Below are 25,036 nucleotides of genomic sequence, written 5' to 3'. Positions count from 1 at the left end.
GAATGTTATTTGTCAAAATATTTTATGTCATTTAGAAAGAAGTAACCTATAAATCCTAGACACTGTTAATAAAAACCCAACTTTGTAAGTACCATTATATAGAGGTCTTTCAATGTGCCTCACTTTCCTCTATAGTAACTCTCCTCCTTCAAGTGCAATTAACCTCTTCCTCTTGTGTTCTCTCATAGAACCTCACTTGTGTCTCTTTTATGTATACTAAACATTCTTGCTTATACTATAGTGAGTCAGGTCCTATTATCTACCTGAAAAAGGAAAATGCCATGGCCTATATATCCTCCAAAGTTCCTAATAGAGTCTAATAATCCCTAAATAAATGTTATTGAAATGAATTTATAAATAAATACAATAAAAACAAAAGAAGTTGGTTGCCTCTTTAGCCCTGGGCTGTAAGACTGAAGTTATTATTCAAAGAAAATTCTCTATTTATAGGTAAAGCATAATTTGTCCAAATACAGTATACACTTCTTAAAAGCAGGTATTCAACATGTGCAAATGGCAGGCATTCGACACGTTTTTTTGAGATAATCAATGAATGAATGAACACTTTTTTTTTTTTTTTTAGACAGTCTCACTCTGTCACCCAGGCTGGAGCTCAGTGGCACGATCTTGGCTCACTGCAACCTCTGCCTCCCAGGTTCGAGCGATTCTCAGAACACATTTTTTAAGAACACACTAAACTTTCATCTATATCCTTAAACTCAGTTTTGTTTGTTTGTTTTTTGTAAACAGACAGGGTCTCACTGTGTCCCCCAGGCTGGAGTGCAGTGGTGCAGTCACAGCTCACAGCAGTCTTGACCTCTGAGGCTCAGGTGATCCTCCTGCCTTAGCCTCCCAAGTCGTTGAGACTACCGGCATGCACCACCATGCCCAGCTAATTTTTTTAATTGTTTGTAGATGGTGGACGGATTTCACTATGTTGCCAAGCTGGTCTTGAACGCCTGGGCTCAAGTGATCCTCACACCTCGGTCTCCCAAAGTACTGGAATTATAGGTGTGATCCACTGCGCTCAGCCAAATCCAAATATTTAACAATTTATCATGAACACAATATAAACATTTAAACAGGGTATAAAGCAGAATTTGGAATCTAAGTCAAGTCAGAATCATTAGCAGAGAAGAGATCCTCTATTAGTTAATATATACAAGGAAATAATATTTGGTGACAGCCAGCAACTCAGAGTAGTTTCAAGAGGGAATTACTTGTTAATCAGCCTTTGGTATTATTTATTTAAAAAGCCACTAAGTATCTGATATGCGTAGTCTAGAAAAGTGATTTTTAACTTTTTTTCTTTCATTATTGTTTCCCTTCCCTCAGGAAGCCTGTCTAGACTTTTTTTTTCTATTTGCCCCCTCCTGTGAAATTTTAATACTACAGATATTATATATATAATAATACAGTATACTGTAGTATACTACAGATGTACTACAGGCTCAGTGGCTCACACCTGTAATCCCAGCACTTTTGGAGGCTGAGGCAGGTGGATCACAAGGTTCGAGACCAGCCTGACCAACATGGTGAAACCCCGTCTGTACTGAAAATAAAAAATTTAGCCAGGTGTGGTGGCCTGTGCCTGTAATCCCAGCTACTCAGGAGGCTGAGGCAGGAGAATCACTTGAACCCGGGAGGCAGAGGTTGCAGTGAGCCGAGATCGTGCCACTGCACTCCTGCCTGAGCCACAGAGCAAGACTCTGTCTCAATAATAATAGTAATAATAATAATACAGATATATGATATATGTTCTTGTGTATATCTGTGCATTATACATTTAAAAAGTAAACTTTTTTTAATTTTTTTTTTTTTACTTCTTTTTTTTTTTTTTTTTGAGACGGAGTCTTGCTCTGTTGCCCAGGCTGGAGTGCAGTGGCCAGATCTCAGCTCACTGCAAGCTCCGCCTCCTGGGTTCCCGCCATTCTCCTGTCTCAGCCTCCCGAGTAGCTAGGACTACAGGCGCCTGCCACCTCGCCTGGCTAGTTTTTTTTATTTTTTAGTAGAGACGGGGTTTCACCGTGTTAGCCAGGATGGTCTCGATCTCCTGACCTCGTGATCTGCCCGTCTCGGCCTCCCAAAGTGCTGGGATTACAGGCTTGAGCCACCGCGCCCGGCCTTTTTTTACTTCTTTAAGAACCAATTCTCACCTTCATTGAGAGTACATGGTCTTCTAGACTCTAGAACAGTGTTTCTCAAATTAGGCTCCAAAAATGTATTCCAAAGAGTCCAAGAAACTTTTTTTTAAGGATTCATCACCAAGTTTAAGCAACACCGCTTCAAAACCTAAACATTGTTAGTGCGTATTGTATAAAACTGTCTTAACCTGAGTTAAGTTAACCTCCAGACAATGCAGCCTGTTGCTCACTTATTAGTATCTGCTCTATGGTACTATATAATGATAGTACTAATAATATATTATTAGATACCATCTAATCCAAATCCCTCGTTTCACAGTTAAAGAAACTGACTTGGAAAGGTTGTGTGTGATTCATGCCAGGAACCCCAGCTACACTGGTTTTGGTTTTTTTTATTGTTTCATTTATTTTGCTTTTTCTACATTACATTGCTATTCTAAAACAAAAACTTAAGGGCTTGGGACCTTTCCAGTACCACCACAATTACACAGATCTGGTCTGTGCCAAACTGCTTATTAAATTGTGATACAAAAGAAAATCTTTCTTTACAACTTCTTAGAAGTTGAAATGGAATCACTTACTGAATAAAGATGATCCAATTATAGGTACCAATTGATGTTTTCCTTCATAACTAATTTTAAGGTGGTGGAATGTGAGCAATGAAATATTGAGATATACAATATTTAATTTCTGGAAAGTGGAAAGTGTTTTTTAAACTAAAAACACTCTTTTTATTGTCACTCAGAAACTGAGATGCCTTCTAATGTTTATTAAATACAAATAGGAAAGATAAACATAACTGAAAATCAATTTTTTCAATTCTATTTTTTAACATTTTTGTCAGAATCTTCACAATTTTGTCATATTAAGAAAATATGAATAGCTTTAATAGTGCAAAACTAACAGCTAGACCTAGTTCAAGTGATATGATAAATATGAGAGAGATAATCATGAAGCAAAATGTTTCCTGAAAGCTAGTACTAAAGTAAATAGTTTATAATTATCCCTATTGTCGTAATTTAAAAGTAAAGAAAAAACAACTTTAAGAACCAAAATTTACATTTATTTCAGGTCACTTCAGTGGAACTTAATAAGAAAGCTTCCTCCTGATTGCTTCAAGAATTATCATGATCTTCAGAAGCTGTAAGAAAACATTTAATTCCTGGTATTAAAATTAACTAGCATATTTGGGCATATCTGTTTCTTCCCGCTTCTGTGAACACCAACACTATTCCACGGCTTATGTCTAATCCCTATTCAGGGAAGTATTTAGCTGTTAACTGAAGACTTCCAGGTAGCACTTTTTTTTTCTGAGTAATTTTAGAAACCATTCTAGAAAAATTTCAAACACCTGTTTCCAAAGGAACTGGAACATGTGTGCTGTGAATCCTCCTACCACACTCCCCCAAAATGGAGATACTTAGAAGCTTGTATCTCTGCATTATTCTGGCATGGAACACCTCAGTGCTCATCTTAGAGAAAAATGTAATGATCTTTTGCCAGATCTACCATCAAGAAAGTGAAGACTTTTCTTCCATATGTTTTCAAATTCATTCTCTACCTAAAATAGCAAGTCACTGTGAGTTGAAACCTCTGAGCATGTCTTGGAGACTTGATTCTGTTTTCACATCTGCCTTGTGAGTTGGGTTTTATTTTGGCCTTGAGTAGCATCTGACCTGTTAGCTTCCCTTCAGAACTCTCAAAATCCACACTAGCCCACGTGATGTTTACCTGTTATTTAGGTCAACTTTGTGACTAAATTATGTTGTCCTATGGTGAATTGTTGGGTTTAGATACTCTGTACCTAAATCACACTAAGAAGTATCTCAGGATTCATTGTTTCATTTTTATACCAATAGAGATTGGTTCTTGTTTTGGTTTTCCAATAGGGAAACCTGATAAATTAATACATATTTGCACATTTTTAAAGCTAACAGATGGAAATTGAGTGGAATTAGAAGAAAAATTAACCCACTTCCTTCAGTGAAATGTTCTAAAAACCCAGATAGTCTGCGGAAGTATCTATTTCATATTTGAAAATAGAAATTCTAATAAAAATGACTTTTCAAAATTTCATTCTGAGCATTTATCAGTCAAAAGAGAACTTATCACAGTTAGACCTGACAAAACTTCAAGAGTACACTGACTTATGCTGTTTTCTGATTTCTGGAGACGGAAGAATTTTTCTGTAGCATCACCTTATGTCCACTTGATTTAAAGGAGCTAGACTACAAATCTAAATATCAAAATTCAGATTTATATAGTTCAGTGGCTTAGCATTTTTGCACAACAAACATTGAATTAATTCTCTTTTTTGAACTAACCACTGTACTAATGTGGATGAATTAATTCCTGAATGACCAATTTGTTTCATATAACAAAATTATCAAAATAGCCTAATTATTTAAAAATTTCTAATTGGTTATTAAAGTCTGTATCTTTAGACCTCCAGGCAATGCAGTCTATTCCTTAGTAGATCATTATAGCACTAGAAATAAACAAACAAATACGTGATAAATGAGAACCATTCATTACCTACTACATGATTGGGCCCACAGCATATCAGGTTCAGTTGCATAATAATTATTTTTTAAGAGACAGGGTCTCACTCTGTCATTCAGGCTGGAGTGCAGTGGTACGATTATAGTTCACTGCACCCTCAAACTCCTGGGCTCAAGTGATCCTCCCACCTCAGACTCCTAGGTAGCTAAGACTGCAGGCATGTGCCACCACACCTGGCTATTTTTTTTTTTTTTTTTAGAGATAGGATCTCACTATGTTGCCCTGCCTGGCTGTTCTCAAACTCCTGGTTTCAAATGATCCTCCTGCCTTGGCCTCCCAAAGCTCTGGGATTATGAGCATAACCCACTTCACCCAGCACATAATAAATTTTATAACATTTCACAATCAAAGTTAGATGTTCTTGCATGTTGGAGAAATAGGGTACTTTTCACTCAAAATTTCTAATTAACTGAATGTTCGCTTATATTGATTTCTTTCTTATTGCTTCTAAAAGTTATAACAAATTACATACAAACTTTCAGGACACTCTAAAGAACAGTGGTGACCTGCACTCAGAACAAGAAGGCAGCCTTGAAGTCTTTACTTTATCATTCCCACAGTCTGGGGCAAGTACACGTGGAAGTGCAAACCTTTGTGTGTGTGCAGTGATGCAATAGCGTGTACTCTGGTACCCATTTCCTTTGACCTCCAGTTAACTCAAGGTCGTATTTTCAGTATTACTTTAGTTAACTGTGTAAGCCTGCATTCTTGTCTTGACCTTCCAATCTAATTTATATTCTTCTAGTCCTGATTATTTTTATTTATGTGTTCATCTTTCGCCACTTTTACTCCTTGTAAATTTCCCCCAAACAGTTTTTGGAAGAAGGTTTGGTTGTCAAATTAATGAGATCAAAATTGACTTGGGTGACAGATTTGTGATTAACATAGAATATGGTTTGCAACATTAAAAAACATCATGCACTTTTAGGTTGGCTAGCACTGTCTTGAGCACTTAACAAGCTTAAAGAATTATAACAAGGCCTGTATTAAAAATCTGCTTCTAGACTTCTGATTCATGGGGGCTTTACTATGTGTAAACATTTTATTTCTAGAAAATTCAGATAGTAAGCTTTGGCTGTTATTCATTCACCTTTACAACTAGAATTTCGAAATACAAACCAGCCTAATCGTACATAAATTTAATAGAAACATGAAGTGACATGATATCTGGCTTCACTAAATTATTTTGTAATGTTTACCTTTTTCAATTTTTAAAATGTTTAATTGTCATCAAATATACATAACATAAAATGTATCATCTTAACCATTTTTAAGTCTACCTTCAGAGGCATTAAGCACGTTCATATTGCTACACTACCTGCCATCACCATCATCCATCCACAGAATTCTTTTTGTCTTGCAAAAGTGAAACTCTGCTTCATTTTTTTTCTTTTTAATAATCATTTTCACAGGTACTTGCAAAACAATAAGATTACATCCATCTCCATCTATGCTTTCAGAGGACTGAATAGCCTTACTAAACTGTAAGTACCAGTGCGAATTCATCTGCCCATTCCCCGGTAGTCTGATAGCCTAGACTATTCCAATCCAAACCAGCCTCCCTGTCTATGACAGTCTCAAGGAGCCATGCAAGGGGTACTAAAGGGGCAGTAGAGCACTGTGGCTAAGAGTGTGGGATTGTGAGTTAGACAGGCTTCAGTGTGAGTCCTGATTGCCTTACTTACTAAGTGTGTGACCTTGAGCAATTTATATTCCTTTTTTTTCTTTCTTTCTTTTTTTTTTTTTTTTTGAGATAGAGTGTCTCTCTGTCACCCAGACTGGAGTGCAGTGGCTCGATCTCAGCTCGCTGCAGCCTCTGCCTCCTGAGTTCAAGCAATTATCTGCCTCAGCCTCCCGAGTGGCTGGGATTACAGGCACCCGCCACCACACCTGGGGTTTCACCATCTTGTCGAGCCTGGTCTTGAACTCCTGACCTCATGATCCACTGGTCTCAGCCTCCCAAAGTGCTGGGATTACAGGTGTAGGCCACCATGCCCAGCCAATTTATATTCCTTTCTAAGCATAAGTTGCCTCTACTATAAAATACAAATTATAATAGTTCCTACCTCTGGGATGTTGTAGGAAACAAGAAAATCCGTGGGAAGCATTAGGCACACTGTGCCTGACACATACTAAGAATTCAATGTACATTTGCCCTGGTGACAGGAGTGATGACTGAATGAACTTAGACAAAGTAAAAGCCTGATGCAGCCAAGCAGGGTGGCTCATGCCTACAATCCCAGCACTTTGGGAGGGTAAGCCGCAAAATCCCTTGATTGCTAGATTGTACTACTGCACTCCAGCATCCAGCATGAGCCATAGACCAAGACCCTGTATCTGAGGGGGGGAAAAAAAAAAAAGCCTGATGATGATATTTGTGATGAAGAAGAAAAAACTCAAAGACTTCTCTAGTTATTCATTTATTCTTTTTTCACTAATCCCACTTTTACAAATACACGAAATGCTGTAAGTTTAAAGAAATAAAGCTTTTTGTGGTAAAATATACATAATCTAAAATTCACCATTTAACTATTTTTAAGTAGACAGTTCAGTAACATTAAGTACATTCACATTGTTATGGAACCATCATCACCATCCACCTCCAAAACTTTTTCATCTTCCCCAACTGAAACTCTGTATTTGTTGAATAATAATTCCTCATATCTGTCTCTCCCTATTTCCCCTCTCCCCAGCCCCTGGCAACCATCATTCTACTTTCTGTATTTATTAACTGGCTACTTTACCTCATAGGAGAATCATAAAATATGCAGTTTTTTGTGTCTGGCTTATTTCACTTAGCACAATGTCTTTAATGTTCACATGTTGTAGCATATGTCAGAATTTCCTTTTTTAGGGCTGAATAATAGTCCATTGTATTTATATACCACATTTTGTTTAACTGTTTATCTGTCAGTGGACATTTGGGTTGTTTCCACATTTTGGCTGTTGTGAATAATGTTGCCATCAACACAGGAATACAAATATCTGTTTGGGTCCCCACTTTCACTTCAGGATATATACCCAGAAGTGGAATTGCTAAGTCAGATGGTAATTCTTTGATTTTTGAGGGACTGCCGTTTGATTTGATTTTGATTTTTTAAGGGACTGCCATACTGTTTTCCACAGCAGCTGTGCCATTTTACTTTCCAACTAGTGATGCACAGGAGTTCCAATTCTCCACATCCTCACCAACATTTGTGTTCTTGTTTCATTTGTTTGTTTTGACAATAACTATCCTAATGGGTGTGAAGTGATATCTCACTGTGCTTTTTTAAAAAAAAAAAAAAAAAAAAAAAAAAAAAAAAACAGGCTTTCTCAAAGTTCCATCTTATTGAGTTCTGCCACGCAGCATTCTAGAAGTAACTGGAAAGAAATATAACCAAAAATCACGTGAATACATAACTCCCTGTATTTCCATTTATGTCCCCTTATTTTCTATCTATTCTGTTCTCTATCCTAACACAAGAAACCCATTCCAGTCAGATTTTTAGCTTGTGGTATCAGAGTTTGGGATTGAGTCAAGAAGAGCATCTAGTAATTTACTAGCAAAATGGAAGAAGACTGCAGGAGACTCAAAGCCTTAACAGTAACCACTTTAGCCATGTCCTCTCCCTCTCTACCACATCCCTGCTCTTATACGTCTTAGCAAAGTACCCAGCGTCAATATTGGATGCACTGTCGTCAGACTCCTGACTGTCTTCTTTCCATATATCTTTGCAAAATTTACTAAACACCATCTGTTTGGTTTAATGTTCAGTGGATGTGGAGGAAGCTCTTGAAAGGCAGTACAGAACTGGAGAGTAAACTTGAAAGTGTTCTCCATCTCTTTTCATAGCTTTTCTATAGTGCTGGAATATTGTTGAGTGTTAAAGATGCCACATATTTCTAGTTAAATAATCATTAGTCCCAGCACTTTGGGAGGCTGAGGCGGAAGGATCACGAGGTCAGGAGATGGAGACCATCCTGGCTAACACAGTGAAACCCCGTCTCTACTAAAAACACAAAAAATTAACCAGGCATGATGGCACATGCCTGTAGTCCCAGCTACTCAGAAGGCTGAGGCAAGAGGATTGCTTGAACCTTGGGGGCAGAGGTTGCAGTGATCCAAGATTGTACCACTGCACTCCAGCCTGGGCATCAGAGTGAGACTCCATCTCAAAAAACGGTAATAATAATCATTAGATACCTGATGATTAATGGATCTAAATAATCATTAGATCCGTAAGTATTCATTAACCCTCATAGAGTGCAAATATTTTAGGTAGACACCGTGAGGGCATAGAAGGATAACTCAAGCTTGCTCCCTTTAAGTAGTTATACCTTAGTGTTTCAGGTAGAGCACTGAGCCATCACTGGGGAGAGGCAGGACTCCTGTCCTCTAGAAGCTTATGATCTGAGATGGGAAAACAATGCCAACTTATATACAACATTAGAGAACCATTTTTTAAAAGTACTTAAGTTCCAAACCTGTGTTGCTGAAACCAAAACTGCTATTATGGTTCACTGAAAGGAGTGATTATCTCAGTCAGAGCAGTAAAGGATGGCTCTGAAAAAATGAAGAGGACTGGGCAAAACGGGTGAGCATAGGGAGCAATAGTGGATCAAATGCCTTTTACCTGGAGGGTTTTTGTATAAGAGAACCCCCTGAGGTTGTAAGTCATTTCTTACCCCTTACTGTGCCCACCTGGGCTCCAGGTTTGCAAAGGAGGGAAGGAAGAGGCTCTATCATGGGGTGCCATTGCTCACTAGCCCTAAGCAAAAGTCAAACCCAGCAAGAGAGAACAGATTCCTGGCAGGAGAAATTCTACAGGATGTTTACTCAAGATATGAAAGACTGAAGAAGAGAGAGAAATCAGTGTGAATCCTGTGTTAGTGGAAGTGAAATTTGAATTCTTACTTGCATATGAATCATAAGCAGAAAGAAAAAGGAAAGAGGGAAGAAACTGGAGTAAGAGGCGTGAGCACAGACACTGCTATAAAACATAATATGTACTGAATGTTTATGGCATGCATTGCCTCAAATATTAAACCATAGGAAGTAGATCCTGATATTATCCCCATTTTAGAGTTGGGGAAGCTGAGGCTTGCAGGAATTCATTGCTTGCTCAAGGTCACTGTTAATAAGTAGAGGAATCAGGGATCAAACTGTTCGATAGCAGATTTAGTGCAGTGAATTGCCACATGAGAGAGCCTGAGACATGAGGGAACGTGGCGAGAAGAGGAGACCAATGCAATAGAACAGAGGGTTATTTCACTTTGCAGAGGAGTGGGATGTAAAGATGGGTGAGGCAGAGACAAACTCTTTAGCAAGGGATGCAATACCCTTTTGACCAGAACGGGCCCCTGCCTGCCTCCTAGGTTTATCTCCTGTCTCTCCTCATAGCCCTTTCATGGTAACGCCCCAGTGAATTACCTGGTGATTTCTTAACTTGTCAGTCTCGCATACCTCTTGCTTTTGCAAAAGCTATTTCCTCTTAGAAATAGAATAGCTCCTGCCCATTCTTTGCTTTGTGAATTGCATGTCTTCATCCAAGACTCTTCTCAAGTGTGCCTCTGTTTAGTAAAGGCTTCTCTTGTCTCCTCATTCCTCCACACTCTGCAGTCCCTACCCCTAACAAAGCTGGCTGCTTTCTCCCCTGCAATGGCAGAGCAACCATGCATTATACACTTCCCTCTGCTTTCCCTGACATTACAAAGTAATCTGTTCACATGCTGTGGCCTCTCCAGACTCAAAGCCCCTTAAAGAAAGAGATGGCATGCTTAGCACAGTGCCATGGGGTAAGTATTCAAAATAGATTAATGAATACATGAATAGATGAATGAATAGATTGATTAATTAATTATGGGGAAATTTAAAACTAGATATGATAAGGTAAGTGATAGCAATTCTCAGAGATTCAAAGGCAGGGAAGTGGCATGATGAGAATGCTATATAAAAAATTTAAGATGAATAATTACTGTTTTTACTTTTCTTATTGTAAGACATCAAAAAGATACATATTTACTGTAGTCATTTCTCCTTTTCCAGGTATCTTAGTCATAACAGAATAACCTTCCTGAAGCCGGGTGTTTTTGAAGATCTTCACAGACTAGAATGGCTGTATGTTTAATTTATGTGGCATTTTATAACAGTAGTTTATAGGTTCAAGAGATATATAAATGAATTAATTTTTTTCTTCTGGCTGGCAGGATAATTGAAGATAATCACCTCAGTCGAATTTCCCCACCAATGTTTTATGGACTAAATTCTCTTATTCTCTTGTAAGTACTAAACTAAAGCAAATATTTCAATCAAAGGCAAAGACATGAATAAAAATTAATGCTTAAATTTAATACGATTAAATTTGGAATTGTTAAAACCCCAAAGAGGTCTTTTCAATGAAAAACCTTTTCTTAATCGTATTCTGTAAAGCTATTTATAGTTCCAACAATTTTAAAAGATTTTCTGTCTTCTAGACTATCAGCCCATAAAAACTGAATACATTCTCGCTCATATTTTATCACAATATTCTTTTTGTTGTTGTTGACATGGAATCTCGCTCTGTCACCCAGGCTGGAGTACAGTGGCATGACCTCGGCTCACCACAACCCCCACCTCCCGGGTTCAAGTCATTCTCCTGGCTCAGCCTCCCGAGTAGCTGGGATTACAGATGTGTGCCACCATGCCCGAATAATTTTTATATTTTGAGTAGAGACAGGGTTTTACCATGTTGGCCAGGCTGGTCTTGAACTCCTGACCTCGTGATCCACCCGCCTCAGCCTCCCAAAGTGCTGAGCCACCATGCCCAGCCTTTATCACAATATTTTTAAGCACATCGTTACTGCTCTATACAGGCAGACCTCAATGATATTGTGGGTGTGGTTTCAGACCACTGTAATAAAGCAATAAAGTAGTATTGCTTTGTCACAATAAAGCAATTCACACAAATTTTTTTGGTTTCCCAGTGCACATAATAAAGTTATGTTTACACTATACTGTAGTCAATTAAGTGTGCAATAACATTATGTCTAAAAATGTGCATACCTTAATTTTAAAATTCTTTGTTGCTAAAAAGTGCTAACAGTCATCTAAGTTTTCAGCGAGTTGTAATCTTTTTGCTGGTGAAAGATCTCATGTCAATGTTGACAGCTGCTGACTAACCACAGTCGTGGTTGAAGAAGGCTGGGGTGGCTGTGGCAATTGCTTAAAATAAGATAACAGTGAAGTTTGCTACATTGATTGACTCTTAATTTCATGCAAGATTTCTCTGTGGTATAAAATGCTATTTGCTAGCATTTTACCCACAAGAGAACTTCTTTCAAAATTTAAGTCAATACTCTCAAATCCTGTCATTGCTTTATCAAATAAGTTTATGTAATATTCTAAATACTTTCTTGTCATTCCAACAGTGTTTGCAACATCTTTCCCAGGAGTAGATTCCATCTCAAGAAGCCACTTTCTTTGTTCATTCATAAGAAGCAACTCCTTATCCGTTCAAGTTTTATCATGAGATTGCAGCAATTCAGTCACATCTTCAGGCTCCACTTCTAATTCTAGCTTTCTTGCTATTTCCACCACATCTGCAGTTACTACTTCCACTGAAGTCTTGAACCCTTCGAAGTCACCCATGAGGGTTGGAGTCAACTTCTTCCAAACTCCTGTTAATGTGAATATTTTGACCTTACTTTCGTGAATCACAAATGTTCTTAATGGCATCTAGAATGATGAATGCTTTCTAGAAGGTTTTTAATCAACTTTGCCCAAATCCATCAGAGGAATCACTATCTATGGCATCTATAGCCTTACAAAATGTACACCTTAAATAACAAGACTTGAAAGTTAAAATTATTTTTTGATCCATGGACTGTAGAATGGATGTCATGTTAGCAGGCATGAAAACAACATGAACCTCTTTGTAGCTCTCCATTGGAGCTCTTGGATGACCAGGTGCATTGTCAATGAGCAGTGTATCTTGAAAGGAAGTCTTTTTTTTCTGAGCAGTAGGCCCCAAGAGTGGGCTTAAAGTATTTAGGAAACCATGCTGTAAACAGATGTGCTGTCATCCAGGCTTTGTTGTACCATTGGTGGAGCACAGGAAGAGTAGATTGAGCGTAATTCTTGAGGGCCCTAGGATTTTTGGAGTAGTAAATGAGCATCAACTTCCACTTAGAGTCACCAGCTCCATTGGCCTCTAACAAGTGAGTCAGCTTGTCCTTTGAAGCTTTGAAGCCAGGCATTGACTTCTCCTCTCTAGCTATGAAAGTCTTGTATGGTATCTTCTTTCAATAGAAGGTTGTTTCATCTACTTTGAAAATCTGTTGTTTAGTGGAACCACCTTCATCAATGATCTTAGCTAGATCTTCTGGATTACTTGCAGCTTCTGCATTAGTACTTCCTGCTTCACCTTGCAATATTCTGTTATAGAGATAGCTTCTTTCCTTTCCTCATGAATGAATATCTGCTAGCTTTAAATTTTTTTTCTGGAGCTCCCTCACCTCTCTTATCCTTCATAGAATGAAGTAGAGTTAGGCCTTGCTCTGGATTAGGCTTTGGCTTAAAGGAATGTTGTGGCTGGTTTGATCTTTTATCCAGAGCACTAAAACTTTTTCCGGGCCGGGCGCGGTGGCTCAAGCCTGTAATCCCAGCACTTTGGGAGGCCGAGACGGGCGGATCACGAGGTCAGGAGATCGAGACCATCCTGGCTAACACGGTGAAACCCCGTCTCTACTAAAAATACAAAAACTAGCTGGGCGAGGTGGCGGGCGCCTGTAGTCTCAGCTACTCGGGAGGCTGAGGCAGGAGAATGGCGTAAACCCGGGAGGCGGAGCTTGCAGTGAGCTGAGATCCGGCCACTGCACTCCAGTCCGGGCGACAGAGCAAGACTCCGCCTCAAAAAAAAAAACTTTTTCCATCAGTGATAAGGCTGTCTTACTTTCCTATCATTTGTGTGTTCATTGGAGTAGCACTTTAAATTTCCTTCAAGAATTTTCCCTTGCATTCACAATTTGGCTAATTGGTGCATGAGGCCTGGTTTTTTTGACTTATCTCAGCTTTCAAAATGCCTTCCTAATCATTTCTACCTTTTGATTTAAGGTGAGAAGGTATGTGAGCAGTGTATCTTGAAAGGAAATCTTTTTTTTTTTTTTTTTTTTCTGAGCAGTAGGTCTCAAGAGTGGGCTTAAAGTATTTGGTTAACCATGCTGTAAACAGATGTGCTGTCATTCAGATTTTGTTGTTCCATTGCAGAGCACAGGCAGAGTACATTTAGCATAATTCTTGAGGGCCCATAATTCTTGTGGGACTCTTCCTTTCATTTGAACACTTAGAAGCCATTGCAAGGTCATTAATTGGCATAATTTCAATATTGTTGTGTTTCAGGGAATAACAAGGCCTGAGGAGAGAGAGATGGGGGAATGTCTGGTTGGTGGAGTGGTCAGAACACACACAACATTTATGGATTAAGATTGCTGTCTTGGCTGGGTGCGGTGGCTCAGGTCTGTAATCCTAGCAATCTGGGAGGCCAAGGCAGGCAGATCATCTGAGGTCAGGAGTTTGAGACCAGCCTGACCAATGTGCTGAAACCCCATCTCTACTAAAAATACAAAATTAGCCAGGTGTGGTGGCACATGCCTGTAACCCCAGCTACTCGGGAGGCTGAGGCAGGAGAATCTCTTGAACCTGGGAGGTGGAGGTTTCAGTGAGCCGAGATTGCACCATTGCACTCCAGCCTGGGCAACAAGAGTGAAACTTTGTCTCAAAAAAAAAAAAAAAAAAGATTGCTGTCTCATATAGGCATGGTTTGTGACACCACAAAACTACTGCGATAGTAACATCAAAGATCACTGATCACAGATCATGACAAACAATACAATAATAAAAAATTTGGTGGCTGGGCAGGGTGGCTCACGTCTGTAATCTCATGCCTTGGGAGGTCGAGGAGAGAGGATAGCTTGTGGCCAGGAGTTTGAGACCAGCCTGGGCAATATAGCAAGACCCCGTCTCTAAAAAAAGAAAAAAATTGTTTTTAGTTAGCAGAGCGTGGTGACACATGCCTGTAGTCCCAGCTACTCAGGGGGCTGAGACAGGAGAATCACCTGAGCACAGGAGTTTGAGGCTGCTGCGCACCATGGTCGCACCACTGCACTTCAGCCTGGACAACAAGGCAAGACCCTGATTCGAAAAAGGGAAAAAAAGTTGAAATATTCTGAGAATTACCAAACTGTGACACGGATACACTAAGTGGACACATGCTGTTGGAGAAATGACTTTCATAGACTTGCTCAATGCAAGGTTGCCACAAACCTTCAATTTTAAAAAACGCAGTATCTGCAAAGTGCAATAAAGCAAAACACAATAAAACAAAGTCCACGAGGTGGAGTGGCTCACACCTGTAATCCCAGCACTTTGGGAGGCCGAGGTGGGCAGATCACCTGAGGTCAGGAGTTCAAGACTAGCCTGGTCAACATGGTGAAACCCCGTCTCCACTAAAAATACAAAAAGCAAAAACGCCGGGCATGGTGGTGGACATCTGTAATCCCAGCTACTCAGGAGGCTGAGGCAGGAGAATTGCTTGAACCTGGGAAGCGGAGGTTGCAGTGAGCCAAGCTCGTACCACTGCACTCCAGCCTGGGCCACAGAGCAAGATTCTGTCTCAAATGAAATAAATAACTAAATAAATAAAAATAAAACAAGGTATGCCTACATTAATCTTGGTAAAGAAAAAAATTCCTTTAAATCATCTCCTTTCCACCATTCGTTGTTGAAGGGTTTAGGCTTTTTTTTTTTTTTTTCAGTTACTAGCATTACTGCTTTCCTCCATATAATAGCTTATATTTGTCAAAATTTTATTACTATCAAGTATTTTAATATAACAAGACTTCCAGAGAAAAAATAGAGGGAAGGCTGGGCGTGGTGGCTCATGCCTGTAATCCCAGCCCTTTAGGAGGCCAAGGTGGGTGGATCATTTGACGTCAAGAGTTCAAGACCAGCCTGGCTAACATGATGAAACCCTGCCTCTACTTAAACTACAAAAATTAGCTGGGTATGGTGGCACATGCCTGTAATCCCAGCTACTCGGGAGGCTGAGGCAGGAGAATTACTTGAACCCGGGAGGCAGAGGTTTCTATGAGCCGAGATCATGCCACACCACTCCAGCCTGGGCGACAGAGCCAGACTCCATCTCAAAAAAAAAAAAAAAAAAAATTAGAAGGAAAAAACTAATTTAATGGATTTGTGTGATTTCATAATAATAACAATAATACCATGTTTGACCCAAGATGAGAAGAGAACCAGAAAAATGTGACTTGTATTTTCCTTTTTCAGAGTCCTGATGAATAATGTCCTCACCCGTTTACCTGACAAACCTCTCTGTCAACACATGCCGAGACTACATTGGCTGTAAGCGATTGTGTCTTTTTTTAAAGAACTCAATTAAATTTTCTGTTTTTACCTAATTCATTCCAGATATAAGATTGTTTTAGGTTTTCTTTAAAATGATAAGGTTTTTAATATCATATCACATTTCTTCAAACTGCTTTAACATGATTTTTATGTTAAATATCTACATTATCTAAAGTCTCTAAACTCTCAACAAAATAAAACATCTCAAAAAATATATATATATATGTATATATATTTATATATACTGGAACCAGGAAGAAGAAAGACAGAAGGAATGTCACAGATCTACATAACATCTTCCCCTTTCCCTGCTGATATACTCACCTTCTAATTTGGTACAGAAAGACTAAGTCGTTTTAATTTCACTCTAGAATTCTGAATAATAAGAATATGATATTTAGCATTTTTTTTAACAACTAATCATGGTAAAATATGTTCCATGGAATATTTTACACAGTAGCTTTGCTTGTAGTGATAAGTATCACTCCACCATTCCGAACTCAACCATCCGGTAAATTTGCCTATTTAGAATACAAATAAAAAATAAAAGAAAGAAATAATCAAAATAACTATTAACAAGTTCAGTCAACAAACTGCCATATGCTGTATCATATGAAAACTCCCTCTGTCTCTTATTTTACAAGAAATTCTCACAAGTTGGTTGTTTGATTTCTAAGCTCAGAGCAGATTACAAATATCAAACTGAAAGCAAGAGGAAAAGTTATAGTCAGAGCATTGATTGTAGTCAGAGGTAGCAACTACCAACTTGATAAAAAAGCGTAAGTGAGAAGTGCTATAAAAAGCAATGACAGTAACTCAAACTGTACTAATTTGCAACCTCTCAGAAAGAAACAAACATCCTGAAAAGTTACTAAGTCCAGTAGGCATTTTGGTATGACAGTACAATACTGTACTATACTATACATTGAAAACAAGCTAAGCCATAAAGGAAAGGGCAAATTAAGTTCAATATCCTTCATTAAAATTGAATTTTGGTTCAAATGAATACATTAGCATCTATTACAGCCTCAGTAATCCCAACTTAGTAATTAAGCACAACTGAACAATACTTACATAATTAGCAATTAAAATGTGTGCATTTAGACCAGAAGCAACTGTGTGCAGTATTATGTACAGGCAATAATAAATTTTGCCTTTGTTTATAAAAAGGCAAGAAAATGTACAATATACTTCAAATAAACATCAATATAATTAAGATTTATTACTAAAAAAATTAAAATTAAAAAATAAAATTAAAAATTTTGTTACTAAAGTTTTCATATGTAAATTCTAGCTATCCAAAACAACTTATTCCATATGAATTCCTGATAGTGAATATTATTCTGATTTTAATTCTACTAATAATAATACTTTTCTTTATAATCATTCACCTTTTTATAACTGATCACAGCATTCTTACCTTGCATGAACTTTCATTTAGCACAGTATGAACTAGAAAATCTGACAGATTTGTTGGCCAAACATCATTTAAACTCTGATTTAGGGGAAAAATACACACAAAATAAAGAGACAGATGACAGCCCAGGAAATTATGCTTGTAAGATATTTGCAAGACAATACACTGAAGCCTCTATTAGTTCTTGCAAAGCAATGAGAAACTGTAAATGCCACAATAAAAGTTGTAAAATTCAAAAAGAAAGAAATGTAAGTAATAAGTAAGCATAAGGACAGATATGGCAATAGCCAAAGGTGAACTAAAAGTCAAGAAATAAAGTAAACTTTTCTTCTGAGATGAAATTAAGCAAGTTTATTTATTAGCCAAAGAAGTCAATATAAAAGGCTTGAAAATATAGAAGACGATGGGAATACATAATAGTACAAAGTACTAGAAGACATGGAAAAGAATGAAAAAATGAAATGTGATCACACACACACATGCATACACACAGCAGTGAAAATGAATGGACTATCAGTACTTCAATCAACATGACTCAATTTCAAGAACATATGAATTATTCAAGAAAAAATCACAGAAGACTACATATATTACAATTCCATTCCTATAATATTGTGATTAAGATATAGAAAGCCACGAGACAACAATCTTCCTCTCTACCAATAAGAAAGAGCTTTATAATCTACAAAGTCATAATTTTCTGGAGCCCATCAGTAGGCTACAGTCATAAGGTAGCCAAATAAATGGAATTCTAAGAAACAACAAGGAGATGTGGGACATACACACTCTTTGACCTTTGGCAGAGCACAGGATGAAGAGTTGGCTGGCGTGAAACCAGATACAAAGAAAGCTACTAAAACTTTAATGACTTGTGAGGTTAAGTCTGGGCTACTATAGCTCTTTAGAAGAACTGGGAACCCCATATGCAAGGGTAAGATTTAGCTATCTTTAACAGGCTCTTTTTCACTCATCTCTACCAACCACAAGAAAAACTAGGAGAAGGTAAGGAAACCAGACAGAGCCCTCATTGGTAGCATACAGACACAAAACTCCACCTTCTTCTCTAAACTCACCCCTCTCAGGGAACAAAAGCATTAAGCCTTTGGGAGTAGGACAGAAAATCCTCCTGCACCCAGGGATCAGGCAAATATCCATTACTTCCATAGGAGGAATAGAAACTAGAGCATTCTGCCCCAGGGTACCAACAAAAAAAACCCACTCCAGCCCAGGATCTTGCACGGATCAAAGCAGTGGGTAGTGCCCACTTGGGTCATGGCAGAAAATGCTCTTATGAGAGTTTGGCTTCTGGGGAAGGGGAACAGCAAAGCTGAGACAGCCCCAGCCCCAAAAGGGTAAGGAAAAAGAAGTTCACTGTCAAATTATAAAGCAATCAACAAAACCAGAACCAGCAATAACTCAGATTTTACAACTTCCAAACCGAGATATTAAAATGCTTATGACTAATATGGATAATATGCAAGAACATAAAGAAAATGTTAGTAAAAGATGGAAACTACAAAAGAGAAACAAAAAAATTATTTCAACAGCCTTAGCAGCAGACTGAACACAGCTAAGGAAAGAATCAACAACCTTGAAGATAGGTCATAGAAAGCTTTCAAATTGAAATGAAAAGAAAAAAGAGACAAAAATAAAGGCAAAACAGAGAATCCAAAAGCTGCAGGATAATATAATTATCTAACAAATGTGTAAATGGAGTCACAGAAAAAAGAATAAAGGAAGAACAGAACAGAAGACATAGCTGGAGAAATAATAGCCAAGAATTTTCTTATGTTAATATAATACCACATACCAGAAATCTAAGAACCTCAGAAAAATCCATGCGGAAGTCAAGAAAAACTAGACAAATTATAGTCAAACTGCTGAAAACCAAAGATGAAGAAAAGTATCTTAAGGCAATCAGAGAAAATAGGAACATTATACACTGTAAAACAAAGACAAGAAACGCAACTAACTTTTTTTAAAAAGCCAGAAAGACTATGGTAATATTGGGGAAAAAGATTTCAGAACAAGGATTATCACCAGGGATAAATGAAGGATATCATATAATAATAAAAAGATCAATTAAGCAAAAATATGTGATAATCCTAAATGAGTAAACAGTTTCAAAATACATAAAGTGAAAAACAATAGAACTGTGAAGAGAAATAGCTAAAAGTCAAAGGATGTCATTTAAAGCTGATGAATCTTTGGCTGGGCATGGTGGCTCACACCTATAATCCCAACACTTTGGGAGGCCAAGGCAGGAGGATACCTTGAGCTCAGGAGTTTGAGACCAGCCTGGGCAATGTAGTGAGACCTTATCTCTATTAATTTTTTTTTTTTTTAAATTCGCTGCGTGTTTAGCTGGGCGTGGTCGTGGGCGCCTGTGATCCCAGCTACTCGGGAGGCTAAGGCAGGAGAATCCTTGAACCCTGGAGGCGGAGGTTGCAGTGAGCCAAGATCACACCATTGCACTCCAGCCTGGGTGACAGAGTGAGACTTTGTCTCAAAAAAAAAAAATAAATAAAAATTAGCTGAGCATGGTAGCATGCACCTGTAGGCAGTCCCAGCTGCTCATGAGGCTGAAGTGGGAGGATAGCGTGAGCTTGAGAGATCAAGGCTGAAATGAGCTATGATTGTGCCACTGCACTGCAGCCTGGGCAACAGAGGGAGACCTGTCTCTGGAAAAAACAACAACTGACAAATCCATAGATTAGACAGATAGTGGTTCCCAAGGTGAACACCAGTAAAAAGCATGTAATTAACCAATATTATATGGTAAAGAGAGGCAGAGGAGCAGAGGAAGACAATGTACACAAATTTTATCATTTCTTAGTATCATCAAAAGAAGGTATAGTGCATTGGGTAAAGTTATAAAGATTGCCAATAGAATATACAAACCTTTCTAAATATCGTAAAAAATACATTTTTTTAAAACACCATTAGGTTGAGATAAATATTACACACACAAAAAAACTTGAGGTGAAAGTTTTTTAAACCTGTGGAATCATATGATAATATTTTTAAATAACAGACTAAGGCCAACTATATTAATCATATCAATAAATATAAGTAGGCTAAACTCACCTATTAAAAGAAAAAAGACTGGGAAAGAAGACCTGGAAAGATATTTCTCAAAAAATGCTTACACATGGCCAACAGGCATATGCAAAAATGTTCAACATTAACTAATCATCAGAGAAATGCAAATCAAAACCACAATGAGGTATCACCTCACACCTGTTAGAATCTCTATTATCAAAAAGACAAGAGATGACGAGTGTTGACAAGGATGTAACTAGAAAGGAATTCCTGTGCACTGTGGGTGAGAATGTAAATTAGTACAGCTGTTATGGAAAACATATGGAGCATCCTCTAAAAATTAAAAATAGGACCGGGTGCAATGGCTTACGCCTGTAATCCCAGCACTTTGGGAGTCAGAGTTGGGTGGATCACTTGAGGTCAGAAGTTCAAGACCAGCCTGGCCAACATGGTGAAACCCCATCTCTACTAAAAATACAAAAATTAGCTGGTCATGGTGGCAGGCACCTGTAATCCCAGCTACACAAGAGGCTGAGGCAGGAAAGTCACTTGAACTCGGGAGGTAGAGGTTGCAGTGAGCCAAGATCACACCCCTGCACTCCAGCCTAGGCGACAGAGCAAGACTCTGTCTCAAAAAAAAAAAAAAAAATTAAAAATAGAACTATCATGATCCAGTAGTCTCACTTCTGGGTATATATCCAAAGGAAATTCCATTAGTATGTCAAAGAGATATCTTCACTGCCATGTTCATTGCAGCATTAGTCACAATAGCCAAGATATTAATCAACCTTAGTGTCCAACAACAGTTGAATGGATAAAGAAAATGTAGTAGATATACACAATGGAATACTAGTCAGCTTTAAAAGAGATCCTGTCATTTTTGACAACATGTATGAACTTAGAGGACATTATGCTGAGTGAAATAAGCCAGAGACAGAAAGAAAAATGCTGCATAATCTCATTTATATGTGGAATTTCTTTTAAAGTTGGACACATGGAAACAGAGAGTAGAATCGTGGCTATGGGTCATGGCAGGGGGAATGAGGAGATGTAGGTTCAAGGATACAAAATTACAGTTATGAGATGAATAAGAATACAGATCTAATATATGGCATGAGGACTATAGTTTAATAATACTGTATTGTATAGTGGAAATTTGCTAAGAAGGTAGAGTTTAGGCATTCTTACCATAAAAAAAAATTAACTATGTAAAGTGATGAATATGTTAATTTGCTTGATTATAGTGATCATTTTACTATGTACTGTATATCAAAACAGGCTATACACCTTAAGTATATACAATTTTTTAAAGTATGTCATGTAATTGCAAACAAAAGAAAGCAGGCATCCTATGTTTTATCTAAGTAGGTGGAATTCTGGCCAATATGCATTAAACAACACAATGACATTTTAATGCTATAACTGCAATTTCCAATAAAAGATATCACATTATGAGTCTATACACACCAAAGAAATTAATATAGCAACCAAAACAAAAGAAAATGTAGACATACGTAAGCAGTAAGAGATAATACACCACTGGGCCAGGCGCAGTGGTGCACGCCTGTAATCCCAGCACTTTGGGAGGCCCAGGCAGGTGGATCACCTGAGGTCAGGAGTTTGAGACTAGCCTGACTAACATGGTGAAACCCTGTCTCTACTAAATACAAAAAAAAAAAAAATTAGTCAAGCGTGGTGCCTGTAATCCCAGCTACTCGGAAGGCTGGGGCAGGAGAATCACTTGAATCCAGGAGGCAGAAGTTGCAGTGAGCCGAGATCGTGCCATTGCACTCCAGCCTGGGCAACAAGAGCGAAACTCCTTTTCAAAAAAAAAAAAAAAAAAGATAATCCACCACTTCTCACTCCATAAAAAAATCAAGTAGAACCAAAATAAATAAATAACATGATTAGTAAGTTAATGCTAATCAGTGTATATCAAACTGCAATGCCCTTTCTCAATACCAGAACTGCTTTTGGGACAGCAACATAACTAGCTAAAATACTACATTCCCACACTTCCCTGCATCCACATATAAGATATGTCTTAAGTTCTGACTAGGAAGGTCGAAGTATTACAGTGCAGAACTTCAGGAAAATCTCCTTAAAGAGAAAGATGCAGGTCCTTTCTTTTCCTTCTTTATCCAGAAAAAAAAAAAAAAAAATGAATATGATGGCTTCAGCTTTAGCAACATCTTGTACCATGAAGACAAAGGCATATGATCAGTGAATATAAAAGATCCTGGGTTTCTAACAACTTTGTAAAACAACCATATCAGCCCTGAACTGCCCAACTTTAGGTTTTTTTTTCCCTTGGGGGAGAAAACCCCAACAACTCTGTGTATTTATGATGTTATGGATGGGTCTCTATTATATGTATGTGCACCTAATCCTAATACATACGAACTTGAAAGCGAAGAATGTCCAAAGAACATTCATCAAAACTGACCATGTATTTTAGGACATACACATACACAAACCAAACTCAAGAAAACAGATGGAGGGATTAGCCTAAAACAGGAGAAGGGTCATCTCTTCCTCTGAGACTAGAAGGAGACCAGGTGCATATACAGGTAAGTTTACAGACGTTGGGCAGCAAGTCAAGGGCTTTTCCCTTCTTCATCACCTCAATTTTCTCTGTGAAATAGGAGCCAGAAATGTTTAAAATGTAGGGGAGGAAGCAGATAGAGACTAAGACTTGCATGTTTGAATGCCACTAGGGGACAAGTTGAGAGAGAACAGACAAGATTATAGTTTTTGTCTTTTGTCATTGTTGTTATTCAGATTGGAGAACCACCAACGTTTTCATTTTTATCCAATTCTACCAGGTATAAAGGGAAAAACAAAATGGTTAGGCTCAGAGGCTCATTAGATAGGAAGGGTGGTGGTTTAAACACAGTAAAAAATTAAAATTAAAATTAAACACCCCTTTGTTAACTCCATTAAAGCTTGCAGCTAGGGAGCAAGAAACAGATTTTTTGTTGTTATTTTGGTTTTGTTGTTGTTGTTTTTACTCTAGCTAAGAGGTATGCTGCAAACCAGATCCCTGCGTATCAAGGACTAAAACCCCTAATTTTAGGAAGAAGATATACATATTCATACGTAAGCTCATATACATGCCCATAGAAACACATCATGCAAATGTGACTCCAAATGTTTTTATTATTAACATGGGAGGGAAAAAAAAAAAAAACAGTAAATATACAACCCAAGGTTAAAATAAACGCAAAATTAAACTACCAATTTAATCAAATGTCCTTAATTTGTGCCCCAATATGTGCCTCTTTTTGATTTTCACAAATTAGTAAATTAGTACTAACAAATATTTTTGCCAGCTTAAAAAACAGTTACATAAGTAACTAAATAGGAACATCAACTCGCCTCATTAAGAGCATTTTGTGAGACTTAAGAGAGCATCACCACCTGGTGGTAGATTCAGGGTAGTGATTAGCAACTAAATAGGAAATGGCCAGTCCCTGTCATGGATAACATACATTACGAGAGGCCAAAAGCCTTGGCCAAAACTAAGACCAAAAAAGTAGCACTATAAGTGATTAGCTTCCAACTTAATAGAATGACAGAAATTTGGAACGGTGATCTAGAATCCATATTTAAGATTCTAATACAATATCCCATGAAGTACAAAAATCCTGTCTCGAAACTATAGGATATGATACATTGTCTGTGCTAAATACCTATAGTAAAAAGAAACTTCTTCTCTGGATATCACAGATTGCTAGATAGGTTTAAATTGGGTTTAAATTTGAAATGTTTTATGTCCCACAACCAGTGAATCTAATTTTGCAAAATCCAATGCAACATAAAAAACTCCTGATATATTCTATAGCCTGACTTCAAATATATCTCTCATTTTGTTTTTGTTTGTTATAAATACACCCATATTCTTCAATTGCCTTGATTTCTAGATACTTTACATCCTGGTCTTCCAGATTTTCCAGATATATTTGATTTGTCAGCATCTGTTTTTAATGCAGCGCCTAAAATAAAACTGACTCACATGTAGACAGTGGAGTGTAGGCACTTCTATTAATGCTTTCCATGTTTCCTTTCAGATTTTAATCGCTATGTCACACTTCTGCTCACATGTTTTAGTCACAATTATTCCTGAACAGCTTTATGTTACATGGTGACCAGTAAACTGAGTGTTAGAATTCTGAGACTGAGTAGATTTAAGGGCCAGCATTTACTTTTGAAAGTCTATCCCTAAACCTCAGCTCTCTTCCTCTGCTCTATAAACTTCCAACATATGCTAACTTATGAAAGAAGAACAATAAAAGAGTAACTTCAAGATAACTATGAAGAGACAGTAAAACATAAAAATGTTGATACATTTTTATGCTTAGACCTTAAGGAGGTTTGTGGTGATATAGGCGTCACACAGCAAGGAACCCCCAGGAGGATTATATTTGTAGATAGATAGATAGATAGATAGATAGATAGATAGATAGATAGATAGATAGATAGATAGATAGA

The 25,036-nt window shown here is 37.8% G+C and overlaps 1 protein-coding gene across 11 annotated transcripts in view; it reads left to right on the top strand.

Annotated features, from left to right (window-relative positions):
- Window positions 1–25,036, top strand: part of RXFP1 (relaxin family peptide receptor 1) — a 139,254-nt gene that overhangs the window by 86,956 nt on the left and 27,262 nt on the right. For all 11 annotated transcript variants that reach the window (XM_023226473.1, XM_023226515.1, XM_023226436.2 and 8 more), the window contains 5 exons: window positions 3,216–3,287; window positions 6,119–6,190; window positions 10,735–10,806; window positions 10,896–10,967; window positions 16,009–16,083. In XM_023226473.1, coding sequence (XP_023082241.1) covers window positions 3,216–3,287; window positions 6,119–6,190; window positions 10,735–10,806; window positions 10,896–10,967; window positions 16,009–16,083 — 363 coding nt within the window. The remainder of the gene's footprint in view (window positions 1–3,215; window positions 3,288–6,118; window positions 6,191–10,734; window positions 10,807–10,895; window positions 10,968–16,008; window positions 16,084–25,036) is intronic.

Source organism: Piliocolobus tephrosceles, chromosome 3 (assembly GCF_002776525.5).
Source record: "Piliocolobus tephrosceles isolate RC106 chromosome 3, ASM277652v3, whole genome shotgun sequence".
Classification (NCBI taxonomy): Eukaryota; Metazoa; Chordata; class Mammalia; order Primates; family Cercopithecidae; genus Piliocolobus; species Piliocolobus tephrosceles.
This window is presented reverse-complemented; position numbering and strand designations above follow the sequence as displayed.